This window comes from Zingiber officinale, chromosome 3B, assembly GCF_018446385.1.
Source record: "Zingiber officinale cultivar Zhangliang chromosome 3B, Zo_v1.1, whole genome shotgun sequence".
NCBI classification, from domain to species: Eukaryota; Viridiplantae; Streptophyta; class Magnoliopsida; order Zingiberales; family Zingiberaceae; genus Zingiber; species Zingiber officinale.
In genome coordinates this window covers 95,374,597-95,399,846 of record NC_055991.1, presented here as the reverse complement: position 1 = coordinate 95,399,846, position 25,250 = coordinate 95,374,597, and the positions used below count along the sequence as shown (strand labels likewise).

Genomic DNA, 25,250 nt, shown 5'->3' with positions numbered 1-25,250 from the left:
ATTTCAAGATTGTTGGACAATTTATTGCTGGAGATATTAGAGAAAATTATTGAATTGAAATTATACAAAATCAATTTTAACTTATCTGTTGAGATGACCTGAGCAGATAATCTCAGGCTGCCAATGGGGTTGGTTCTGCCAAACTTCTAGTGGTTCAAGTTACGGAGTTGATATGGCGTGTAACAAAATCAAGAGTCGATCGTCGAGTTAAGAAGGGAATTCACTGAGTAAGATACCGAGGTCTGCGCTCAACGTAGTTTCCTTGAAACAGATTCGCCCCACCTCTGGCTGTGCTTCGACGTTCTCTCGAGTCGTCTGTTTCCCAAGATATAATGGTAAAACCATACACACGCAACCAAGCACTAGTTACTTGTGGCGAACTGAAAATGCACCCGAGTGCTATCACGAATACTTCAGCTGAATGGATGCACGACTGAGAGAGTTTTTATGGGAAAACATGGATAGACAAAGGTTCGCTTCCTGCTTTTCCTCACTCTCTCTTTCGCTACACTTTCCTTTGCTCAAGATTCAACCTCCTTGTATAAGAGATCTCACCTTGCCTACTATGAATGATCAAATTATAGTAATTTAATGTTGGATTTAATGTCGTCATTAATTAGTTTAATGTCTTCATTAATGTCGAGACATAACAGAATTATTATTAATCAGTTTAATGTCGTCATTAATGCTGAGATGTTACGAAGTTACCATTAATGAGTTTAATATCACTATTAATTTCATATTAATGTTTCTGTTACACTCTTGAGCAAGTATCAAAAAGAGATTTAGGTGGCAAAACGTTGGTTCATTCTTTTGGGTAAATTTTGTCTCGACCGATCCGACATTCAACTTGCGTAGGTTGTGCTCGTACACGAGGCAACTTTAGTTTAGTATAATCTGGGCCATGGATTTGTACCCATCCCTGCGCATCCACGCGTGAGAGAGTCTCTTTCCATCCATATATTTAGGGATGTAAATGAACCAAACGGTTCGCAAGCTATTCGGAGTTCGATTCGGTAAAAAGCTCGTTCGAGTTTATTCGTTTATCTTATCGAGCCGAGTTCGAGCTTGATTTTGAGCTCGACAGTTTTATCGAGCCGAGCTCGAGCTTAAGGATATTCGGCTCATAAGCCCGCGAACATGTTCGTTTATAGGCTTGCGAGCAAAAAAAACGAGCCTTAAACCGAGCAAAAAAATGAGCCTTAAAACGAACCTTAAACCGAGTCAAAAAATGAACTCTAAAACGAGCCTTAAAATGAACTTTAAAATGAGCCAAAAAACGAGCCAAAAAAACGAGCTCTAAAACGAGCCTTAAAATGAACTTTAAAACGAGCCAAAAAAACGAGCTCTAAAACGAGCCTTAAAATGAACTTTAAAATGAGCCAAAAAACGAGCTCTAAAATGAACCAAAAATGAACTCTAAACGAGCCCGAAAACGAGCCCGAGCTCGCTTAACGAGTTAGACTCATTAACTTTGATAATCGAGCTAATAACGAGCAGAGCTCAAACTGTTCGCGAGCTTGATAATTCTAAAACGAGCCGAGCTCGAGCCTTAAAAGCTCGATTCGAGCTCGAGCCGAGCTCGAGCCCGAATATAACTTAAACGAACCGAGCTCGAGCCTAATACTGTTCGGCTGATCAGTTCGACTCATTTACATCCCTACATATATTACAACATCAATACATGTACTATAATTTAAACCAACAATAAAACCAAGACTTCTAATGTTGGACTAAAATCTTATGTACAATAGAATATCTTTATCTTCACCTCTTTATTTCATTCGTATTTCTAATATAGACTATCCGCTATAAGTAATTTCCGATTTACTTAAGTGGATGAAAAACTTTCATGGAGAAACTCATCACCTCGGATTAATTTGGGATATATATGCCAATTAATAAATAATAAATAATAAATAAATAAATTGACCTCGTCTCTACGAGAGACACTCGCACAACATTCTTATAAAAAATCAATCCTACGATACTAGATGAACATATTTTATTATAAATATACTCAAATAAAAAAAATATATATTAATATTTACTTTGTTGGAGAATGCAAAATGATAGATAACTATTTGTCTCAAGCCGTCTCAAGTTCCATAAGGTTAAAAAAAAATTATTTAGATATTTAATAATTTTTTAAAAAATTTAAAAAATTTTTAATCCTTTTTCATTACTGATAATGACAGTTTTATTTTTTTAAATAAAATTTTAATTTTAAAATAATTTGAATAATAATTTATATATATATATTTTCATTGTACTATATCATATATATTTTGAATAATAATTTCATCGAAATTATTTAAAAATTTATCTTCGTCATCTATTCAATGTTTTCTCCTTCTAAATTACTATTATTTTTTTTATTAATATTAATTTTTGATTAATTAGATTTGTGATCATTAGGGAGTTCTTGACTTTTTTTTTAATCATAAAGTATACTTTTTTGGTGAAAATTTAATTAGTTTTTCATTTAAATTTTTAATTATATTATTTTGTGAGTTTTGATTTTGAATATTAGTAATAAATATGTCTAAGTGCATCTTTAAATTCTTCTATTTTTTCATATATTTTTCTATTTTTTTCATACATTTTTATATCTAGAATCATATTTTTTTAACAAACATATTTATATTCAAATAATAATAAAAAAAAAACATAAGTCCCTACTATTATTAAAATAAAATTATTTAAAATTAAATAAATAATAACACCTTATTTATATCATGTAGTAGATATCTTTCATAACTTTACCGTTCAAAGCTTAGGAATCCTCTTTCTGAAGAAGAATAGAACAAAATAATAATTAAGAGTCTTAGCCAAAGCCAAATGCGCAGTCAAGAACATTGGATTAGGTAATGAGTCTTATAAATTAGTGTGGTCTAATTATAAAATATGGTGGAAAAAGATAAATGTATAATTAAATTATAGTTATTATATAATAATTCTAGTTATCCATACTAACTATATTTCGAGGTGATCAATTCGATCCTACGAAAATTTTTCACTAACTACCAAGATAAATCAGGAAGTACATGTGGTAGTCAGTTCAAAAACCCAGTATTCTTTGATTACGCCCTTTATTTAAAAGAAAAATTTCTACAAATACGTTATAATTAAGAATAAAATCATGAGTATTTAGATGACAATTTAGATATCCTAATACGGCAGCATAACCCTAATGACTAAATTGTAGTCATTAAAAATATAGGTGGAAGAATTAAATTGCATCGACTTCCTAAGACAATTTGAAAAACATTAAATTTTTAAATTTTAGAATGGTTTAGGTCCATCACTGTGTCCAGAACCGTAAAGTGCTTCAAATCAAAGCCTCTTTAATGACTCTATCTTCTAATTTGATAGTGTAAATTAAGAGTGATAAATGAGTAGAATGGAAAATTAAAGACGAGTTCTTAATTTAATACCTTGCTATTAATTTATGTTATCTAATTCAGATTTGAGGACATAAAATATATTAGTTTTAATTTGAGGTTATTTAGAGTAATCTAAGTTTATTAATCAACTTCGGAGAAACTGACCTAAAAATAAGGAAGAATATTTCGAAAAAAAACTACACCATTTGAGTATATTTGAAATTTAGATACATTACATGGAATGGATAAATAACAATGAAACTTACGTTGATCCATAAATTGCGTTGATATTTTCACAACCATTAACAAAAAGGTTTAGCATGTCGAAACTAAACTTAATCTCCATCATCTTGCAACTCTAGTAATAAAGCACAAAACGACAAGAATAATTACAATTAAATTGAAACCAAATCAAATTGCGAAAAGTAAAACTCATAATCGGCGATGGCAAGAAGGGAAGATCTGGTCCGTTCGTTTCAGTTTTTACGGTTCGAGTGAGGAGGACACGGGAAGATTCCTGTCCGTTCACCTGAACCTGTCACCTCCGTGTGCCGCACGCACAAGCTCCCCTCTACGCATCCGCTGTATCACCGAAACGGCAAGCAGGCTTTATTGTGGACGTGGCGATCGGTTAAATGAAGGCCCCTTACGTCAGGCAGAAAGTGGAGTGGAGTCTGAACGTGATTGCGTGGCGTCAGAGATTTGCCGCATCCTTTTAGTGCCTTCATTAATGAGAGAGATTACGGTTGGCGTATCCATACGTTTGGAATTGCAGGAGGATCAGGCGTTATCTGGGGACAGGAAACGGGTTCTTGCCCGCTACGGGATGGGGCCACTTGTCGCCTTAGGTGGGGTCATGGAGATGGGGCCACGTGATTGGTGGTCGACCGGTTATTGGGTCGATGTAGGAGGGCGATTAGGTAAAAGCGGAGCGGGAGCGGTTCGGGTGACGGGCAGACGGCGAAATGCCGCGACCGGGAGGTGACGCCGTTAAGGTTAACGGCGTGCCGTCGCGTTGGCTTCCGCTTTCTTCACCGTAGTTTTACCCCTCAATCTCCGCTCCGCCTCCGGTTCCGCATCGCCATTCGTAGAGCGTTAAATATTAACCTCCCCCCTTCTGCGTTCCGTTCCTTCTCTACTTCCATCCGCTTCCCTTCGCTTGCCGGAGGGAGCGGTGGATCGCCGTGGTTTTCAATTTTGTAAGGCCGACAATTGTGACAGATCCCAGCGGAAGCACGCGATACGAGGCTTTGTATTTGAGTGGGAGAGAAAGAGGGGAATTTTTTTTTTTAAAAAAAAATATGTATATATATTTTTTGGTTGCTGCGGGCGGGAGGAGCGTGGCGTTCTTGCTTGCATAGGAGGGGAAAAGGAGAGGGGGGAGGGGTGGGCATCGGAGAGGTTGGACGCTCGCGCACGGCACGGGTGCCGAGGTGATCCCGTAGGGGATTCCCCCTGGCGGCCGCCTCCTTGCCTTATGGCGTAATCTATTCCTCTCCCCTCCCCCGTGGATCAATGTTTTTTATATGCAGCCAGCGTTCGACTCCCTTGCCCTGTGCTGTTTCCGGAGGTTGTTGGCAAGCAGAGGAAGAAACGACAATCGTTTGGTGAGAACCATTCTTCTCCACTTGATTTTTTTTTCCCTCTTGGGGTTTGAATTTCTTGCTGGAGTTGTCATATTCATCTGTGACGGCTTGCAATTGGCGTGAAAAGTTCGTTTTTTTTATTTGAGATCAGTGGCGAAATTTCGAGCCCGAGAGTAGGTGTATTTTGCTGTTATTCTGCGTTTTCTGTTTCTTTTTAACCCCATTAGTTCTTGGTGTTCAATTACTGCGAGGATCTCAATACTTCTCTTGCGATCTTATTCAGCACATTCAATTTGCCTGATTCGGGGGAAAAAAATATACAAATTGATTTGTGGTTCTTCTCGATTAGTTGTTTTGTCTCCTTATGTATCCAATCGCCTTGTTGGGTTATTCGACCAAGAGCATAGGGAAAGTAGACAGGGACGCCAGAATAAAGTCCGGGTGTTTAAATTAGGATCCTACTAACACCATGGATCAACGAGCCACTCTCTCCATTTAGATTTCATTCTGAACTTCGCTTTTGTCTGAGCTGCATGCAGCTAGCGAGTTAACATTTGCGTCTTCTTTCTTTTTCTTATTTCTTATAAAATAGAGAAGCATGCCTCCCTCCTGAATAATACCTGGACCCTTTAATTGGAAATCACCTCCATAAGTTTTCAAAACTAGAACCTTTATCACAGAGAGAAAGGGTTTTAACCCTTAAGCCAAGACCTTGTTTGTAACAACCGACTTAACTTTTAGCTGCTACTTAACGCATTCTTATGAACATGTATTTTAGAGCTCTAAGATACTTGAATTAATCAGGAAATATGTATTCCTTAAATAATAATTTATATCTTGTTATTTAATTCCTTAAATTAAATAAGGTTACGTACAATGAATCCTTCCCCGCGACCTCGCATGACGGGAGTTTCGTGCACCGGGTTGCCATTTTTTTTTATTTAATTCCTTAAATTTTCCTGATTGGCGAATTCTTAAAATGACAATGGTGATAGGTACCTGCATAGGACCTAAAGTCACCGCCTCACCTAAAGTCATATATTTTTATTATTTAGTTTGTCATGGATTCTTCTTATGAAAATGTTTAGTTCTTGGCTTGGCAAATATCTCTCATGTGCTTATAAAAACAAGTTGTCATATTTTGTATCAAAAGAAACAAATTGTATTTCAGTCATGATAGGTTGGGACAGTTATAAAAAAAATTATAAGCCATATTTATAAAAACAAGTTGTCATTATTGTAGATCTGATGATAAGGAGTTTAGGCTTTGTTTTATTTTCCAAACTACTATTTGTATTGTTTTCCTGAAGATTTCTCTTTATCCACCTAGTGGAATTTCGATGGAGCATCAAAATTGTCATCTTAATGTCAATTGTTTGCACATTCAATTCCCAGTTTCTTAGCATATGTTGTTTTTTAGGAGATTGTCAACTGTTACCTTGAAATATCTTTAAGATCATTCTGCACTCTGCCAAAAGATCACCATTTCAGCAACTGCTAGGTTATGCTCAGTTGTTTCTGTTATCATCTTTTTTTCAATTAGGTTTCTATTTCCATATTTAGCAGTCTAAAATTAGGCTCATTTTTACTAGGTTCTGCTTGGTCCTACTATATTCTAGTACTTGCAATATGCATCCTCTTGGATATAAAAGTATTAGCACAAGTTATGTGCTTTTTTTCCTAATATGAATAAATTCAGGATATCGTGTATTAGTGTGTGTATGTCTTCAGTTGTTTGTTCACTGATATTTGCCATATTCTGGTCATTATTTGTTCTTCGTTCTTACTATAAATCATGGGCATGAATGCAATTGGTTTTCTGTTAAAATTGCAGACAAAAGGCAACAAATGTCAGGAAGTAAGTCTGTTTCTTCTTCACTAGATGCACTTTATAATACTCCATCCAGCCCCCCTGAACTCTCAGAACTTTCAAAGAGTTGGATTCCTAATGACTTGAAGACTAAATTAAATATCGGATATGGTCTGATGGAACCACAGAAATTCACCAGCATATCTACTACTCCAAGAGTTACTAGCCATGCTGCTGTTCCACAGGCTGATCTGTTGTCTCTTCCTTCTTCAATATGTTGTGAAGGAAACACAAGGGATATCAGTGGCTCACACTATGAGAATGGACTTTTCTCCTGCTCCTTTTCGAAGATATTTGACAAAAAAGGTGCGCTTTTCTCTTATAGTTTTTTTTAACATATAAATTAGATTACATTACTTTCAAAGACTAAGTTCTTTCTAAGATAATTAAGATAATTTTTTATTTCCATTCCATACACTTTGGCTGAATGAGTCATAGATTTTCTTTTCAAATAAGCTTATTCTTCAGAGACTTATCTTTGGTTGCCCTGGAATGCTTTGCTTTAAGATTGAATCTGTTTACTGTTGCTAATTTTTTTGCAGCAAGGTTGTCATCAAACATTTCGTCTTTAGTGCAATCTATTGATTCAATCAACTTGAACTATGGTGAAGATGAACCTTTTGAATCGATGAAGGAAATTGAAGCTCAAACTATTGGAAACCTACTTCCTGATGACGATGATTTACTTTCTGGTGTTATTGATGATGTTGGAAATAGTGAACTCAATGGTAGAAATGACATTGATGATGACATATTTTACTGTGGTGGCGGAATGGAACTTGAAAATGATGATAATCTCAATGTCAATAAACCATCTGATTTTGCTGGAAGAAGGGCTTCAAATGGCCAACAAGGGGGTCTAGTTGGTCCATTTTCTGGCAAACATCCATTTGGTGAACATCCTTCAAGAACTCTTTTTGTTAGAAATATCAACAGTAATGCAGAGGATTCAGAGCTGAGGACTTTGTTTGAGGTGATATTTTGCTTCAGATGTGTATTTCTTTAATTGATTGGCTTCAATATTGCCCTTAGATTGATAATGAGTTTTATGTTTTCTGTAGCAATATGGTGACATACGAACACTTTATACCACTTGCAAGCATCGCGGTTTTGTTATGATTTCGTACTATGATCTAAGGGCAGCACAAAATGCAATGCAAGAACTTCAAAATAAGCCATTGAGGGGTCGAAAGCTTGATATACACTTCTCTATTCCAAAGGTAACTTCTGTCTTATTTGTTAACTGTTTTAATTTTGTTACAGTTCATTATATCATTCAGAGGGAACCTCACCGTGTATTTCATCACTTGATCAAATTTTTGTTCTTTTTTTCTTTTTGTTTAATTTGTTTGTATAGCTGAAGTTTCAAAATTAGAAACCTAAGGTCGAAACTGAATGGATATGCACACCAGGAAGAGATGTGAGTTGGTTCATTCAATTGTGCGATCAACTCTACTCCTTATAACTTGTATATTCTCTGTAACTAAATCATGAAAGAACTGAACTTTTGATTGGTCTTTCATACTTATGATCATGCAAGAATGGTTCTACTTCTAGCCGGAATTTGCAATCCATTGTCAACCTTACATATACAGGAATTATATGCCTATTGATCTTTTGCAAACATCATTTAGTGTTGATGTGAAAAGCAAGTTATCAAAGTCTTCATCTTCACCTTTATTATTGTTATTGTTCTTTGCTCTGAATGATCCCTGATCACTTATGTTTATTCCTGTTACACATGTAAAAGCCCCAGCAAGGTCTGTATAGTATATATGTTTCTTCTATGTAACTAGAGGAGTTCATTTGCATTGTTTCATTTGAGATGTAAACAGATGCTGTAGTTGTGAATATTAATGTACTATGTTCATTCTTACTAGGACAATCCTTCTGAGCAAGATATAAATCAGGGGACACTTATTGTGTCCAACCTCGATTCCTCAGTTATAAATGATGAGCTTCATCAAATATTTGGTGTTTATGGTGAAATAAAAGAGGTTATGCAGCTATCCTGATTAAATTTTATTACATTAGCTTGCAGTTCTAAAATTCATATTTTAATATCATAATCATGCATTGCTTATATTAATCCTTTATTAATACTATACAGATTCTAGATACTCCATATCAGCATAATCACAAATTCATAGAATTTTATGATATTAGAGCTGCTGAAGCTGCTCTTCATGCTCTTAATTGGAGTGATATTGGTGGCCAAAAAATTAAATTTGGGCTTAGCTGCACTGGAGATGGAAGACAGTGGTATTACTCCACCTATCTTATTCTCTCATATCTCTAAACATCATCCTGTTACATCCTATTCTTTATATGATTTTTATATGCTTGATTACGCTGGGAAAATGACCAGAGTTAATCTCGTCATTTTCTCAAGGTTAAAAGGAAAATTTTATAAGATTATGATCGTACCTACCATACTTGAAGTGTTTGGCTATTAAAAAGCAATATGTATAAAAAATTAGGGCCCAATATGTTAAAAGGAAAATTATGTACTTAGGTGACTAATAAATACCCTAGTTAGGTGATGTAAGATCATAACGAATATGCACATTAATCAAGAGAGAGACCAAAAAAAGACTTATTTGGCAACAATAAAATATGATAAAATTCATTTAAATATATATGAGGATATAGTATGAGATTGATCCCGTGCGAGGACCCATATAATCAATCTCACTTAGTGGGATGATAAATCATTAATACAGCGAGTAGTGAAAGATAAGATTAATATATGAAGTTATTAAAAAAAAAGATAAAATTGTTTGAGAGCATTTTGGTGCATCTCTAATAAATAATAAAATAAGATAAAACATACTGAGATGGTATGGTCATGTTTAAAAACAACCAGTAGATTCTATAATTGGAAGAGGTATATCTATCAATTGGAATATGTAAAAGGTTGAGGGAATTTAATGAAACATTAATGACAACAAAAATGATGAAACTAATTTGAATGCTGCTAATGATATAGCCTTGTATAGAGTTGTGCAGGAGCTCAATAGAGGGATAAGATGGATGTAGTTGATATTAGATAATAAATACAAACATGGCTTGAGTTTATATATTACCCAGATTTTTAGGTAGCTTAGTAAAGTAACATATCTGTGTAGTAATATTAGCAATAAAAATGCTTATTTTTGTATTATTGATTAACTGTCTTATTTGGTGTGATGATCACTTATTGCATTCACCTGCTCCTGAAGACCTAGCTAAAAATTCTGGCTGCCTTCCTATCACCCCAATTATGAGATTTTGTAGATTCTTTGTCTTTTAATTGGTAATCTCCTAGTGCTTGCAATAAGTAAAAGAAAACTAGTAATAATCTAGCAGATATATAAACTTATTTTCAGTTTCTTGTGTTTTGCGAAATGCACTTGTTGAAGATCAAGATCTATTTGCAGTATCTTATCTGAATTTTTATAATGCTAAAGAGTTGTTAGATGCTGATTTTATGTTGTGATTTAGTATTAATATAAGGAATGATATTTTACCTTGTTGTGCATTATAATTCTAGTCAGGTCATCTTATATGTTACCTTATTGTATACCTATTTAGGCTTAGGTCTAATGTGATGACTCAAAAGATTGAAAATGAAAGGAAAAAAAGGAAGAAAAAAAAGAGAGCATGCAATGACTAGGCAGGAAGGCATGGTCACTAAGATTCTTAACACCAATCTGATTCTACTGAATACTCAATCTTAGCACCAATCTGATTCTACTGAATACTCGATCTTAACACCAATCTGATTCAATGTTACTATTAGTGTTCTAAAAGGCAGCATTTTAGATAGGGACTGGATTGCATATGTGTGATGTACATTCTCTTTAGGCAGTTTCAATGCATAGGCGGCTTGGCGGGCCATCTATGCGGTGACAAGGAAAAAGATAATACAATTCATTTGATAATCCAGAGATTAGTAAAAAATTTGAGATGATTTTCCTCCGCTAAAAATGACTTATCTTTGTGATTGTGAAAAACTGAACAAAACTTTTGATGTGGTAGCACATATCTAGGAAATGTTAGCTCAAACATTTGTTTCCAAATGATAAACATTTTTATAATTAATTATATGCATGCTATTAATAAAATTAATGAGTTTTATATTGTATGATTGACACATATTTTTCTTTTTGTAATTATAAATTGAATGGATTGATTTTTATTCTATGTTGAATGACTTCTTCTTCATTTTTTTTCAAATAAAAAGAGCAGCCCGGTGCACGAAGCTCCCGCTATACGGGGTCCCGGGGAAGGATTCATTGTACGCAACCTTATTCTTCTTTTTGCAAGAGGTTGTTTCCAAGATTCGAACCCGGGACCTTTTGGTCACAAAGCAACAACTTTACCAAAATAATTAAAAATATCAAATAATATTTTTAATTATTGTGGTAGATATTGCATATATCTCTTGCATACTACATATGCATTATAGAGTGGGTTGATTGCCTATCACCTGAATTGCCTTTCCAAACCTTGACTGTGTTGTCACTTTAGACTCACCTAATAGTATCCTTTTACTTCCCTGGTTCAGTTCTAGTACAATTTGATAATCATTTTGTATGGCAAGGTTCATGAAATCATTTTCATTGTTGAACTTTGGACTTGTTCTTGGTTTGTGCATTGGGTTCTTCTGTTCTTTTGAAATGAAAAGAAAACAGTTTGTTTTTGATAGTTATTTGAGAAGTTTTATGCAAGTTTAAGTCAGCATATTTTCTCTCAATAGCTAAGAGTTATAGTTTTTCTGTGTTACACTGAAATAAGCATAACTTTAATTTTATTTCTTCATTGGGATACCAATTAAATCTAAATTCACATATTATCTAGTTATTCTTGAGCAACCTAGATTATCAGTTCAATATTTTTGACATTCTAAATGTTAGTTTCTATTTAGACAATTTTTTATAGCAATTTTAATTTCGAATTAAGATTTTAATAATGAAACTTTTACTAGTTTTCATGATAACTTATTGCCTCCTTAGTTGTAAAATGTGAATTCTTTCTTTTGTTCGAGTATCTGTTCTTTGGATGGAAACTAAAATGTGATCCTTGTGATTCAAGTTGGTAGTAGTGTGTTTCTTAAGTTGTATAAGAAAAGGATGCTCTAAAGGAATTGTCTGATTATATGCTTTACTCCCTAGCATATGTTTACAAAAGGATATCGTTAATAAATTGAAGGGCACTGATTGTAGTTGATTATGCCTCTGATCCATGCAACTATGTTTTTGATAGTTGATCTGCTGCTTTTATGGGGGTACATTTGAAGACGAGTTCATTTGTTTGATTCTGTGATCAAAAATATTTTTATCTAAACATTTGGGTATTTGAGTTAAAGCTATGGTATTTGTTTCTTGCAAATATTTCATGATGGTACTGAATTGAACTAAAAAAAAGAAGTTGAAGAATTGAAGTACTTCTGTGTTCTTATTTATGATCTTAAGTTAACTCTGATACCTTTCATCAGCTATTCTTGCAATAAGATCAGTTTGTTTGTTTTTTAAAATTTTGTTTATGATTCTGCGCCAGTTTGATGAACAAGATACCCCAAGAGATGGGGCAGAAAGAACTAAATGGATTCTGCTTCGGAAGCCCTAATGAATCTTTGTCTGGCTGCCCTGGGTGCTTTGGTGAGTTTTCTGAAAGGCTTTTGATTCCAAAACTTGCTTTCTGTTGCTCCTCAGTTGGAATTTCTTCGACTGATAGCAAATCCGATGTCAATGTTTCTAGGATCATCCTTGTTTGGCAGCAGTTTTGAAAATGGAACTATCCAGGATTTTAAATCTGCACAAGCCCCATCTATTTCTATTGTGGAAGCTAAATTCAATGGAAGTTTACCTAGCATACCACCGAATCTTCCTTCCCCTAAATCAATTGCATCAAATTGTAATCGCACCAATCAACCAGTTCAAGGTGACATGAACCTTTCTCTGGGACAGATGAGTTTTGGATTTCAAGATATGCCTGCTCTCCATCCTCACTCTCTTCCAAATTATGACAATGGAATGAAAAATGGCAACCCATACAGCCCAAGTACTCGAGCCATGGGTGTTGGAGTCATCTCTAGACCTGCTGAAGGTATTAATAAAAGGAATATACAAACAATATGCTCTGGTAGCTTAGCTGGAGATTGTTTTGATACTAATCAAGGTACTAATCTGAGAAATATCTGTCATCAAGCTACTGGATGCCACTAATATTTGTGCATAATTTGTTTAGTTTTAAATGACTTCTGTAGGTAATGATATTTCCAGTACCTTGTCATTTATCTCCAAGTTACATGAAGAAGTTGATTTTAGAGTTTTGACACATTAGAAATTGTAGTTATCCTTGAGATTCATACTAATGTTACATTGTTTGCATGGTAGTTATCAAATGTGTATTTTTTTTCCCTTTCAGCTTTTGGACTTCCTACAAATGGAAGCTGCTCTCTTTCTAGAAATCAGCATGTTTGGAGTAATGAAAATGCACACCAGGACAAATCCCCTAACCCAGTCTTTTGGAAGAACTCACTTTCTTTGGTAAACAGCATTCCTACCCATCATCAATCACAGATCTATGGATCTCCTAGTGGGCAATCTCACATGTTCAACACAGTCCTTCCTACGCATCATCATGTTGGATCTGCACCTGCTCTCAATCCATCACTTTGGGATAGAAGATATGCCTACTCTGGAGATTCCATGGAGCCCCATGCTTTTCACCCTGGATCTCTTGGTAGCATGGGACTTTCTGCAATTTCTCAATTACATTGGCTAGAGCTTGCTTCTCATAACATATTTTCTCATGCTGCTGGAAATTGTATTGAACCTTCTATATCTGCGGCACATATTGGAATTCCTTCATCTCAGAATAGGGGGCAATTTTATCATGGAAGGAACCATATATTTCCTATGCCCAATTCTTTTGATGTCCCTGCTGAGCGAATTAGGAACAGGAGAAATGATGCAAATTCAAATCAGAGCGATAGTAAGAAGCAGTTTGAACTTGATATTGAGCGAATTATACGTGGTGAAGATTCTCGCACGACACTAATGATAAAAAACATCCCCAACAAGTATGCTGCTGAATTCTTTTGTAACTGCTTTATTTTTAATTTCCTTTTTCTGTAAAGAAACACAGATATTTTGCTTGATGTCCTTTTCCTTAAGATCCTTTTCCTGGTTTCTTAGGTACACTTCTAAGATGCTCTTGGCTGCAATTGATGAAAATCATCATGGAACATATGATTTCATCTATTTGCCAATTGATTTCAAGGTAAATCCAGTATCCTGAGTAAGCTACTAGTGTGCATTAGTTTCTTTTCTGTAAACTGACTAATTGTTTTAATAAATCTTCTTCTTTCAGAACAAATGCAATGTTGGTTATGCGTTCATAAACATGACCAACCCTCAACATATCATTGTGTTCTATCAGGTCTGATAAATCTCACAGGATACTGAATAGTTAGTTCTTTTGGTGTTTTGTTTTTCTTATATGTTCAATTTACTCAATATTGGAGCACTTGTATTTTATTTACATCTTTAACATGCCAAAAGATCCACTTCACTATAGTCTGTTATTTCGATAGCAGGCATTGAGATTGTTTTTTTCAGGATATTCTTTATATGGCTTCTTTTGCTATCTGTGGCTTCATTGCATCTGTATTTCCTTTATTTGTAAGCATTACAACTAATCTTTTTCTGCATAGGTGTTTAATCCTTTTCTTTCTTTTATTTTTGAAAAAAAAATCTGCAGTCATTTAATGGTAAGAAATGGGAAAAGTTTAATAGCGAGAAAGTTGCATCTCTTGCATATGCTAGAATCCAAGGAAAAGCTGCTCTTATTGCTCATTTTCAAAACTCAAGTCTGATGAATGAGGATAAACGATGTCGTCCTATCCTCTTCCACACAGACGGTCCTAATGCTGGGGATCAGGTATGATTGCCATTTACTACAGCTTCCATCAAACAGACTTTGAAAGAGCATGAATTAGTTATTATTTACATAACGTTCCAAAATATGAACCCAATTACAAGTTATCTGAAGCCACGACTGAAATAGCTAAAAGTAGAGCATAAGGATTGGGATTTCTTTTCCAATCTCAACCATTATGACTTCTTAGTTTGGTCCTGTCCAATCAAAATGGCTAGCACTTTTGTTTTTTGATGATGCAGACGATGCAAATTTATAGCAGATTGGATATATCAGCTGTGTTCTCTCAGAATCATCTTCATACTTTATTTCTGTCAATGGTTTATTTTTTTATTTCTATTGGAATGTCTGCTTGGCAAAAAGTTTATCATTGACTAGTGAAAATGAGTTCATTAACTTGATTTTCTAATCTTGAAAGATTAATAAGAAACACTGAAAGATAGTTGACATGAATGATTTGCAACCATGTGATGAAACTCTACGAAGTTGCCTATATCTTTGAAGCTATGATATTATTAACATAAAATAAATATCATTGTTATCTAACTAGGACTGAAATATCATAATGAACAAAACACAGAAACTTGGACCTTATTTGTATTTGTTGCTTGTTAGGTGGAAGATGGAAACTATGGTATTAAGGGTTGCTTATATTAATTAATTTCTTAGTGACAATATGGATTATAGTCTATATTAGAGTACCACGTTGTTCACCTTTTTAATCATAGTTGAACTGAAAAACTGAGTTCACTAGAAAAGTGTGCTATGTATTTTATTTGACAGATGGCTCTTGAGAACTTACATGACCCATTCTACAAGTGATGTTTAACTACCTTGAGCTTGGCCAAGAGTTGAAAATTAGAAATTGAGAGAATGAAACATCAGATGTATGCATGCCCGTTCCTTCTTGTGAAACTAAAACATCAGGAGTGCACAAAGGTAGAAAGGGATCTCATAAAACTTGAACTCCATTGGCCTTTGATTTTTTTTTTTTAAGACAAAGAAACTATATTTTAACAATTGTACTATTGTGGCATGCTTTGCAAGCATTATATGGAGTAGCCTTTCTGATGATGTCTAATTTTTTGGATGTGGCTAGCACTATTACACCCAATAGGCCTACGTTTGGTTTATTTTGCTTATCATACACATCCAACTTGCCTTAAAAAGATGGGGCTTGTCTAGCCTTGCGTAGAGCTGAAGGAAAGGTCCTTGTAGTGGACCTAAAATTTTGGAACTAATGAAAATTGTTTTATTATTGTACTCATATCTCACTACCTGTGAAACAGTTCATTCAAGAAACACATGTAAGTGTAACCAATCTGAAATAGTTACATATAGAACTTAGCTTCCTCTAATTCCATAGTCTGGTCATGTTGCGTCATGAGTGTGCGTGTTTCAGGAGTTACCTCATGGATTGAGGGTTTATTCCATATTCTTGACCAATTCTTTTTTATTTTTATTTTTGCACTGTAGGAGCCTTTTCCCGTGGGCAATAATATCAAGTCAAGGTCTGGCAGATCTAGAACAGCTTGTATCGAAGACAACCATCTGAAGGAATCCTCTAGCCTAGCAAGTGGCGAAGATTCCTGTGATGCCATGGCTTTCCTTCCAGGTTCCTAGAAGGATTCACTGTGACATAAGCCCCTGGCATAAGGAGGCACTAACTTTGAGGCAAACTTGAACCATAATGCTGTTTCCTTCTCTCTATTGTTTTTATAAGATTCAGAGTTTCTTTTGCAAATATGTCGGTTGTGGTTGCCTTTGGGAGCCTTTACACCTGTCATAACCGCGTCAAGAAGCTTTCAATTTTCTTGGAGTATTTAATGAGCCAGTGATATAGTAACCTGTCAAAGGATGTGTGAGGCCTTAAGATTTTGAATTTTCTGTAAGAGGAAAAACAATGTACAGAAATTTTAAGAGAAATGACTACCATTGCGGCTGCAGAAGGTTTTTTCCACATTTGCTTCTCCATATTTTTTTTTCATCTTTTCCATGGTCAGCCTAGAGTCCATTCATGAGAAGAGTTATATTTATTGTTGTTGGGGCTAGTTCCTCCCTGTGTTCTTTCTTGATACAGATCTATATTCTAATACCATGAATTTTGTTGTAAAGTGGGCTTGATGTTTATCTTTGGGCAAACACCCGATATTGTGTTGGATATGCATAATGCATTTCTTGCAATACCTTTCGAAGTCATCGATGGGCTTGTATTGTGAATCAGATGACATATGAGAACTGGAATCTTAGTTTTGTATCACCATAACTTTATTCTTATAACCATCAAACTGAGCATTCAATATTGAGAAAGCGAAAAACTCTGTTGGATTTGGATTTGAAGCATGTTGAACTGTTTCTAGTATGCAATTCTACATGCTTTTTCTAATGTAAAATTGATGGCATTGATGAAAGTACTTGAGTCTCTACTTAATGTCTTCTTTAGTACGAGTCTGATTAGTTGTTTCTTTAGTACTTTAGTCTCTTGAACTCTGTATATTCCAGTCGACCAACCTGGCCGAGAGATTCAGTCAATATCCGCTGCGATAGTTATCTAACTCTGGTCGGCTAACTTTGTCATTTTATTTGACAAATTCAAATAAGGTATGTGTTTGAGGACTTTATCTTGTTGCATATTGATTGAGCAAGTGGTCAACCAAGTTGCCACTGTGGTTAAATAATTTGGATAACTTTTATGACCGGATCTTATCGTTGATCGTTTCCCTTAGCCACGTCAGCTGCTGATCAAGCAAGCGTGGTCGACTAATGCTGCACGCGTGGTCCATTATTTTTTTAAGTTAGCATTAGATATTTAATTTACGATGATGAATGCTGGGAGTGACCGTCTGATCTTACGGAAGTTCCTTCCAACCATAGGTAAATCGAGAGGCATAGTAGACTCTCAATGAAACGGTGATATAATATTTTATATAATTCAGATATGGATAAAGAAATTCCATGTGGTTTGGGTCGGTTCCCTGAACAAGTGCACATTGTTTTCCTTTTTCTTAAAAAGAAATGAAAGTGTATTAATAATATTAACGGAGCCGGCGTAGTCACTAGTCAACTAGGTTTACGAACCTACTTACTGGTGATTGATGTTTTAATTAAACAGTGAACAGAGAGAATGAGGTGATTGTCGTAGAATTTGTCCATGCATTTAACACTTGGACTTTCCTACTCGATCTCCCTCGCATTGATAATGGGTAACCTGGAGCTGATGGAATGAGCCAATCATCCATTTTGATATTTTTTAAAAGTAAAATGGTACGATTTAAACATCTATCGATTCTAGCAAATGATTGTAGGGTTGATCATTCGGATCTTTTAATTTATAGATGTGGATCTCGGACTTATGAATGGTGAATGGAGATATTTCCAACATTCAAAGAGAAAGTGAATTTATTTTATATTCGACTTAACTTAACCTGATTATTTTATCAATAAAACTTAAACACTATGGAGCTTGAATCAGATTAGCAGGTCTACAACTCTAATCTTAAAACAATCGTTTCAAATTGTATCTTTTGATTAAACTGCTATATATTAACCAACTGAGTGAATAGATATTGCTCTCATTTAATCTTCTAATACACTAAGGGGGTGTTTGGTTGATGAGTTTGAGAATGAGGGAATGGAATGATAGTAAAAGATAGTATTTGGATTATGGGTTTGAGAATGATATTTTAGGAATGATTACTAGATTTATGGGAATCAATCAAACCCATATAACTTGATGAGATTCATTTCTATTCCTATTCCCATTCCATCTTACTATCAAACCCATACCCATAGTGAATCTCATCATTTAACCAAACGCCCCCTAACTAATTATATAAAAGCTTCCTTATAAACAAATTAAATAGGAGCATGCATACAAAACTTGGAAAAAAAAACACACACACCTCTTATTACTTTGCCAAAAGAATCTTGTGTTGAACAAAACCTAAAGGGCAAAGCCAATAAAGGCATCCCACCCTACACCTTATCTCTTACTCTTCCTCAAATGAAGCTGGTTGAAAGCATCCACTATACACAAGAGGAGATGAACAAGGAATTATTATAAGGTGGATCGAAGGTACGAGAAGAGTACTTCCCTTCCTCCCGAACATGGGGCACCGGAGGATTTGGAGAACGAAGCAGCAGCTGAATGGGATCACCACAATTGTGTCCCTAGCCTTGCCAAGCACGATGTTTCGGCCATGGTCTCCGCCCTCGATCAGCTCCCAATCACCGGCGATCCGCCTGAGAATCCACAAAACACGCTAGTAATTAGATCAAGGTCAAGATCGTCGTCGTCGATAGATTCCACACCGGCACAAAGTACTTTCAAATAGCATGGTATAATCTATGCTCTGGTAGTGTATATCTTGCACCATCTCTATTGTAGAATTTCTATAGCTCCTTACAATGCCTATAAGGTACTTTTTCGAACCAATTAATTTTGGAGATAACCCGTCCGACTCTATAAAAATTTATCATCAGTCACCAAAATATATAAATCAAGAAAAACTCACGAAAGTCCATCCAAATGGTCAACATTCTTATGTTCGCTTCTCACTGGAGAAAAAATTACTTGCAGTGTGCATACTCAAACCTTAAATATTTTGGTTATCCATTGAAGGGTCTAATCATTGCACCATTATCCCAGGGGCTCATAGCATATATCTTGTAGTAAAAAGTGATTATGCTCATTTCAGACGCTCCTTACAGCTCGTCTCTAGATTGTGTGAAAGAGGTAAATTACGGGATCAACTTATAGCCAACCGTTAAGTTACTAGAGGGTGGGAGGAATTTTTTTTCCTAAAGATATGCGCCACCCCTATGAGAACGCTTACAGTGTATCTTTGTAGCAAAAAGATGGAATCCACCACCCTAGTGGCACCACACAATCGACCCCAAAACCATCTGTGAGGAGGTAAATCAAGAAGCTGTAGTTGGCCACTGCGGAGGAGAGTTGTTCATTCTGCTTTCGATGAGAATCAACTCCTGCCCATGTAGCAAGTTATGCTCCACAGTAACCAACTCAACTCTGCCTCGGGAGACTACTTACAGTGTATATCTTTGTAGAATAAGGTGGAATCCGCCACCACAGCAACCCCATACGATCAGCCTCACGACTATTTATGAGGAGATAAATCGAGAAGTTATAGTTGGTCCCTCACAACAAATAATGCCCCAAATAGTGATAGACATATTCCGTTGCTATTCTGTTACTAGAGACATATTGCGACGGAATAGCAACGAAATGTGATATTAGTCGTTGACACTGTAGCGATGGATATTTAATATCCGTTGCTACTTTTAGCAACGGAAATAAAAATATCTGTCGCCATTAGTCGAACGGGGCGAAATTCCTATTGAGGTATTAGCGATGGAAATATAATTTTCTGTTGCAATTCTAATTCCTATAATATCGAAAGAGAGTATCGACGTTTAGCCATTAGCGACAGATACCAATATATTCGTCGCTAATTGTGAAGGAAAATTATATTTCCGTCGCTAATGGCGACGAATGTTTCAAAAAATCCATCGTTGTTGGCGACGGATAATAATGGGTGAAATTTATCATAACGTTGGAGCACCTCTGGAGAGCTTTAAATAGTAATGGATATAACCATTTATCTCCTTGCAACACTAAAAACTAACAAGACTTTAAATGAGTGCAATCAAACATGTTTAAGTTCATTAGTGTTTTGATCAAAATCCACTTATGAACCTAAGATAATTAGATTTATGTAAACTCCCAATTACTACAAAGGGTTGAGCGAGGAGAAAGTAGATATGGTATCAAACCAAAGTTTTGATTAAGGAACAAAGTGTGCGTGATATGATCGCATATTAGACCTAACGTGTTGATACCTACCATATCAGCCGAACGTGCATGAGCAAGATCTAGCTGAAATTTAGCATCACAGTGGAGTACATCGCAAACTGATTAAGTAATGGAGGGCCCATATTGTAGGTGTTGTTCCATAATTCCTCCCTAGACATCCATTGACACAATAAATATGATTTATGTAATCATCTTTTGTTATAAAAGTGTATATTATTTTTTTTACACTACAAACCAATTTTATAGTAGCAAATTGATACGTATATCGCTAAATCTTTGTCTTCTTCTACCAATTTCACTCTTGCTTGAAATTTGTCCTTCAATGGTGATGTTCTTCAACAACGTTGTTCTTGAATGTTGTTGTCCTTTAAAGTCATCTCTTGAAATCCTTATGATAATATCCCACTCTAATTACTCTTTTGTAATTCTACCAAACTGTAGGAGGATGTTTGGTAACCGGAGGAAGTTCATGATGGTTTTATGTTTATAAAAGAAGGAAGAAGGTATGGATAGAGAGAGGGTGAGACCAATATATCCGTGGCTAAGTCCTAATTCCTATAATATCGAAAGAGAGTATCGACGTTTAGCCATTAGAGACGGATACCAATATATTTATCGCTAATTGTGAAGGAAAATTATATTTTCGTCACTACTGGCGACAGATATTTCAAAAAATCCATCGCTGTTGGCGACGGATATGTAATGGGTGAAATTTATCATAACGTTGGTGCACCTTTGGAGAGCTTAATAGTAATGGATATAACCATTTGAGTACTTGCAACACCAAAAACTTACAAGATTTTAAATGAGTGTAATCAAATATGTCTAGACCCATCAGTATGTTTTGATCAAAATCCACTTATGGATCTAAGATAATTGGATTTATGTAAACTCCCAATCACTACGAAGGGTTGAGTGAGGAGAAGTTAGATATGATATTAAACTACAGTTTTGATCAAGGAACAAAGTAGGCCTGATATGATCGCATATTAGGCTCAACATGTTGATTCCTACCATATCAGTTGAACGTGCATGAGCAAAATCTAACTGAAATCTAACATCACAGTGGAGTATCTTGTAAACTGATTAAGTAATGGAGGGCCCATATTATAGATGTTCTTCCATAATTCTTACCTAGACATCCATTGCCACCATAAATATGATTTCTGTAATTACCTTTTGTTATAAAAGTATATACTATTTTTTTTACACTACAAATCAATTTTATAGTAGTAAATTGATACGTACATCGCTAAATCTTTATGTCTTATTCTACCAATTTCACTCTGGCTTGAAATTTGTCCTTTAATGGGGATGATCTTCAACAACATTGTTTTTGAACCCTGTTGTATGTTAAAGTCACCTCTTGAAACCCTTACAATAATATCTCACTCTAATTACTCTTTTACAATCTTGTCAAATTGTAGGAGGAGGTTTGGTAACCGGAGGAGGTTCATGATAGTTTCGTGTTTATAAGAGAAGGAATAAGGTATGACCATGGGTATCTGAACTATAAAAATAATTTTTAAATAAAAATATGTTTCGGCTGTGTTGAAAATTGAGATAGGAAAAGAGAAGGCTAGTGGAAGGGATGGAAGGAAAATTTTATATATTTTACGGTGTCCTTTAGTAAATATAAAATCATGATATATATATTGATCATATATATTGATCCGGTAGTAAGGAGGGGGGACCCCCCTTTAAGCAGAGTCAACGCCACGTGGAGGTTGAAAGGTAAAAGTTCAACCATGGGTTTGTCTGAGCGAATAAAGATTGGGGCGACCGGCCGAACGTTCCGAACGGAAGTAAAGACACCCCGGAGGGGAGTCGGGGTTCCGACGCTCATGTTGAACAGGGTTGTATGGCCAAGCGGGTAACCCGCTCGGCCGAAGGCATAAAGTAGTAATACTGCGAACAGTCTCCACAGAGCACACAACCGGGAATCTCCTGAGCGGACTAGCACATACGACTGGCCGGACGTGATGGGACTGTTGACCGGCCGGACACTCGGAATGGGGTAAGAAGAGACAAAAGGACAAGGGAACATCTTCTGATAGCGGGTATGTTCAACAACCAGGCCATACGCAGGATCTTACGACAGAGGGTTCCGCTGTCCCATCAGAGATGTGCGCGGACTGTAGCAGTATGGTGTCAGGTAAGCTTTTCTGACAAGCTCATACTGAGGTATGGTTAGAGGACACGTATTCACCTCGGTATATGCGCGTGAGCCTCTTCACAACTCTATATAAGGAGCCTCACACTTCGCCGGAGGTACGCATTCTCCCGTATTCGAAGCCACTTCTGCATTTCCTCTTGCCTGACTTGAGCGTCGGAGGGTCGTCGGCGGGAACCCCTTCCCGGCCCGACTTCTTTGCAGGTTTGCCGGAGGTCCACACGACTGGTTGGAGGTCTACGTCAGCCCTTCGGAGAGCGCCTCGTACCCAGCGTCTGTTGATTCAGCGTTCAGACAGGATCAATTTGGCGCCGTCTGTGGGAACGTACCTGCATCCGAGTGGAAGAAATGGACGAAGCTGGACGACCGCATACGGTGATGCTCTCCACTGAGGAGCTCGACACTCTGATCGAGACAAGAGCGACTAAGCTTGTTGAACAAAAACAGAAGGCACAAGCCGAGCAGATCGAGCAACAAGCAACGTCCGCATCGGGAGGCCGAGCGAAAGTACCGCCAGCCACGGTTTCATTTCATCGGGCCCTATTTCATACGCCTCCTGAAGCCGCAACAATTAATCGTGATCGAAGATCTTCATCCGACGAGGCGCCTATGCGAGACAACAGAAAAGGCAAGGCCCCCCGAACGGACACCTCCCCCGAGCGGATCAACCGGCAATTTTCAGAGGCCATCCTGCAGGACCCTCTACCAAAGCACTATGTGCCCCCTGCGATCGGTGAATACAACAGAACCACCGATCCGGACGATCATCTGGGTAAGTTCGACAACACGGCTACCCTACATCAATACACAGATGGAGTAAAGTGCCGGGTATTCCTTACCACTCTCTCGGGATCGGCACAACGGTGGTTTCGAAGGCTGCCGGACGGATCCATTACAAGTTTTAAGGACTTCCGCATGGCCTTCCTCCATCATTTTGCAAGAAGTCGGCGTTATCAGAAGACTAGCGTCAGCCTATTTGCCATCAAGCAAGAGCCCAGAGAGCCGCTCAGAGCTTATATCCAACGATTCAACCGAGTGGCCATGGATATTCCAACGGCCACCTCAGAAACGATGATGAATGCTTTCACGCAAGGCCTCGTGGACGGTGACTTCTTCCGTTCACTTATTCGAAAGCCGCCCCGAGACTACGATCATATGTTACACCGGGCTAATGAATATATCAATGTGGGGGAAACCCAGGCGGCCCGAAGGAAGGAAGCTCCAACCGAGCGTCCACCCCCTGCCGAGCGGAAGCCGCACATTGCTCATCAGCCGCCCAGAGGACCGCGAGCTGAAGTAGCCCGCCCCCAGCAACATGCAAGATCCCACGCCATTCAAGAAGTAGCTGCCGAGCGGCCCAAACCTAAAAAGAAGGTATGAACCCCAATGTTTTGTTCATTCCACAGGACAGACACGCATAATACAAGAGATTGCCGAAGCCTTCCCCTGATCGCCCACCCCGTGCCTCGGGGCGGCCACCGTTGATCGCCATCATCCGACAAGCGACAACGACACCATGAAGCCGATCGAAGGTAGTCTCCCGAGCGGTATCGTCCTCAGAGGCACAAGGACAATCCCCGGGTATCTAAGGAGCGGCCTAGGCCGTCCGCCCGGGAAGAAGAAAATAGAAGCAACACTTCCCGAGGCGAAATCAACATCATCGCTGGGGGGCCGACCGGAGGCGACTCCAACAGAGCAAGGAAGGCAAGCGTCAGACAGCTTCAGATCCATGCGATCGGCTGTAGCCAAGAACGGGCGAGCGGTCCCGAAATCAGTTTCGGGCCCAGGGACTTGGAAGGAGTCGAAGTGTCACATGACGACGCTCTCCTCATCAAAGCGGTAATAGCTAACTATACTATTCACCGCGTTTTCATCGATACAGGAAGCTCGGTCAATATTATATTCAAGAAGGCCTTCGACCAACTGCAAATAGATCGAGCCGAGCTGCTGCCCATGACAACCCCCCCTCTACGGGTTTACGGACAATGAAGTTCTGCCGGTCGGACAGGTCCGACTGGCTATTTCACTGGGAGAGGAGCCGCTCAGAAGGGCGAGGACTGCCAACTTCGTCGTGGTCGACTCTCCTTCAGCATACAATGTCATCTTGGGGCGACCGACGCTCAGCGAGTTCCGAGCGGCCGTCTCCACCTTCCATCAGAAAATCAAGTTCCCGGTGGAGGATAAAGTAGGAGAAGTAAGAGGAGACCAGCTGGCGGCTCGGCGATGCTACGTTGAGATGGTCCGAGCAGAAGCTAACTCCGCCCGGAAAATGCCACGGATCGAGGTGAACGCCATCACCGAAAAACCACCCTCTTTGGTTTATGAAGAAAAAGAGGAAGTGCAGATTCACCCGACCCGGCAGGAAGCAACCACCTTCATCGCGGCCGATCTGGAGGCAAGCCAGAAAAAGGAAGTGATCAATTGTCTCCAGAAAAACTGCGATGTCTTCGTTTGGTCGATGCATGAGCTGTCCGAA

General features: G+C 37.5%; 1 protein-coding gene across 3 annotated transcripts; it reads left to right on the top strand.

The window, feature by feature from the left end:
* Positions 1-4,425: 4,425 nt before the first annotated feature.
* LOC121967129 (protein MEI2-like 4) lies at positions 4,426-16,728 on the top strand. Of its 3 annotated transcripts, none has more exons than XM_042517169.1 (13): positions 4,426-4,993; positions 6,807-7,148; positions 7,385-7,815; positions 7,904-8,062; positions 8,723-8,839; positions 8,953-9,104; positions 12,384-12,484; positions 12,585-12,932; positions 13,254-13,911; positions 14,027-14,111; positions 14,202-14,270; positions 14,592-14,771; positions 16,245-16,728. In XM_042517169.1, exons 2-13 carry the CDS (start codon positions 6,821-6,823, stop codon positions 16,389-16,391), a joined length of 2,775 nt encoding a protein of 924 aa, XP_042373103.1. In that variant the 5' UTR covers positions 4,426-4,993; positions 6,807-6,820; the 3' UTR covers positions 16,392-16,728. The 3 variants fall into 3 exon arrangements, with proteins under 3 accessions (XP_042373103.1, XP_042373102.1, XP_042373104.1); XM_042517168.1 differs by having other exon boundaries at positions 12,585-13,004; XM_042517170.1 differs by lacking the exon at positions 4,426-4,993 and having other exon boundaries at positions 6,874-7,147; positions 7,383-7,815; positions 12,585-13,004.
* The last annotated feature ends 8,522 nt before the right edge of the window (positions 16,729-25,250 follow it).

Excerpts from the sequence above, each read along its gene's own strand:
- LOC121967129 (XM_042517168.1), top strand. The coding sequence starts at position 6,821 with ATGTCAGGAAGTAAGTCTGTTTCTTCTTCACTAGATGCACTTTATAAT. Across the intron at positions 14,271-14,591 it reads ATATCATTGTGTTCTATCAG|TCATTTAATGGTAAGAAATG; the intron begins GTCTGATAAATC and ends AAAAATCTGCAG. Across the intron at positions 14,772-16,244 it reads GTCCTAATGCTGGGGATCAG|GAGCCTTTTCCCGTGGGCAA; the intron begins GTATGATTGCCA and ends TTTGCACTGTAG.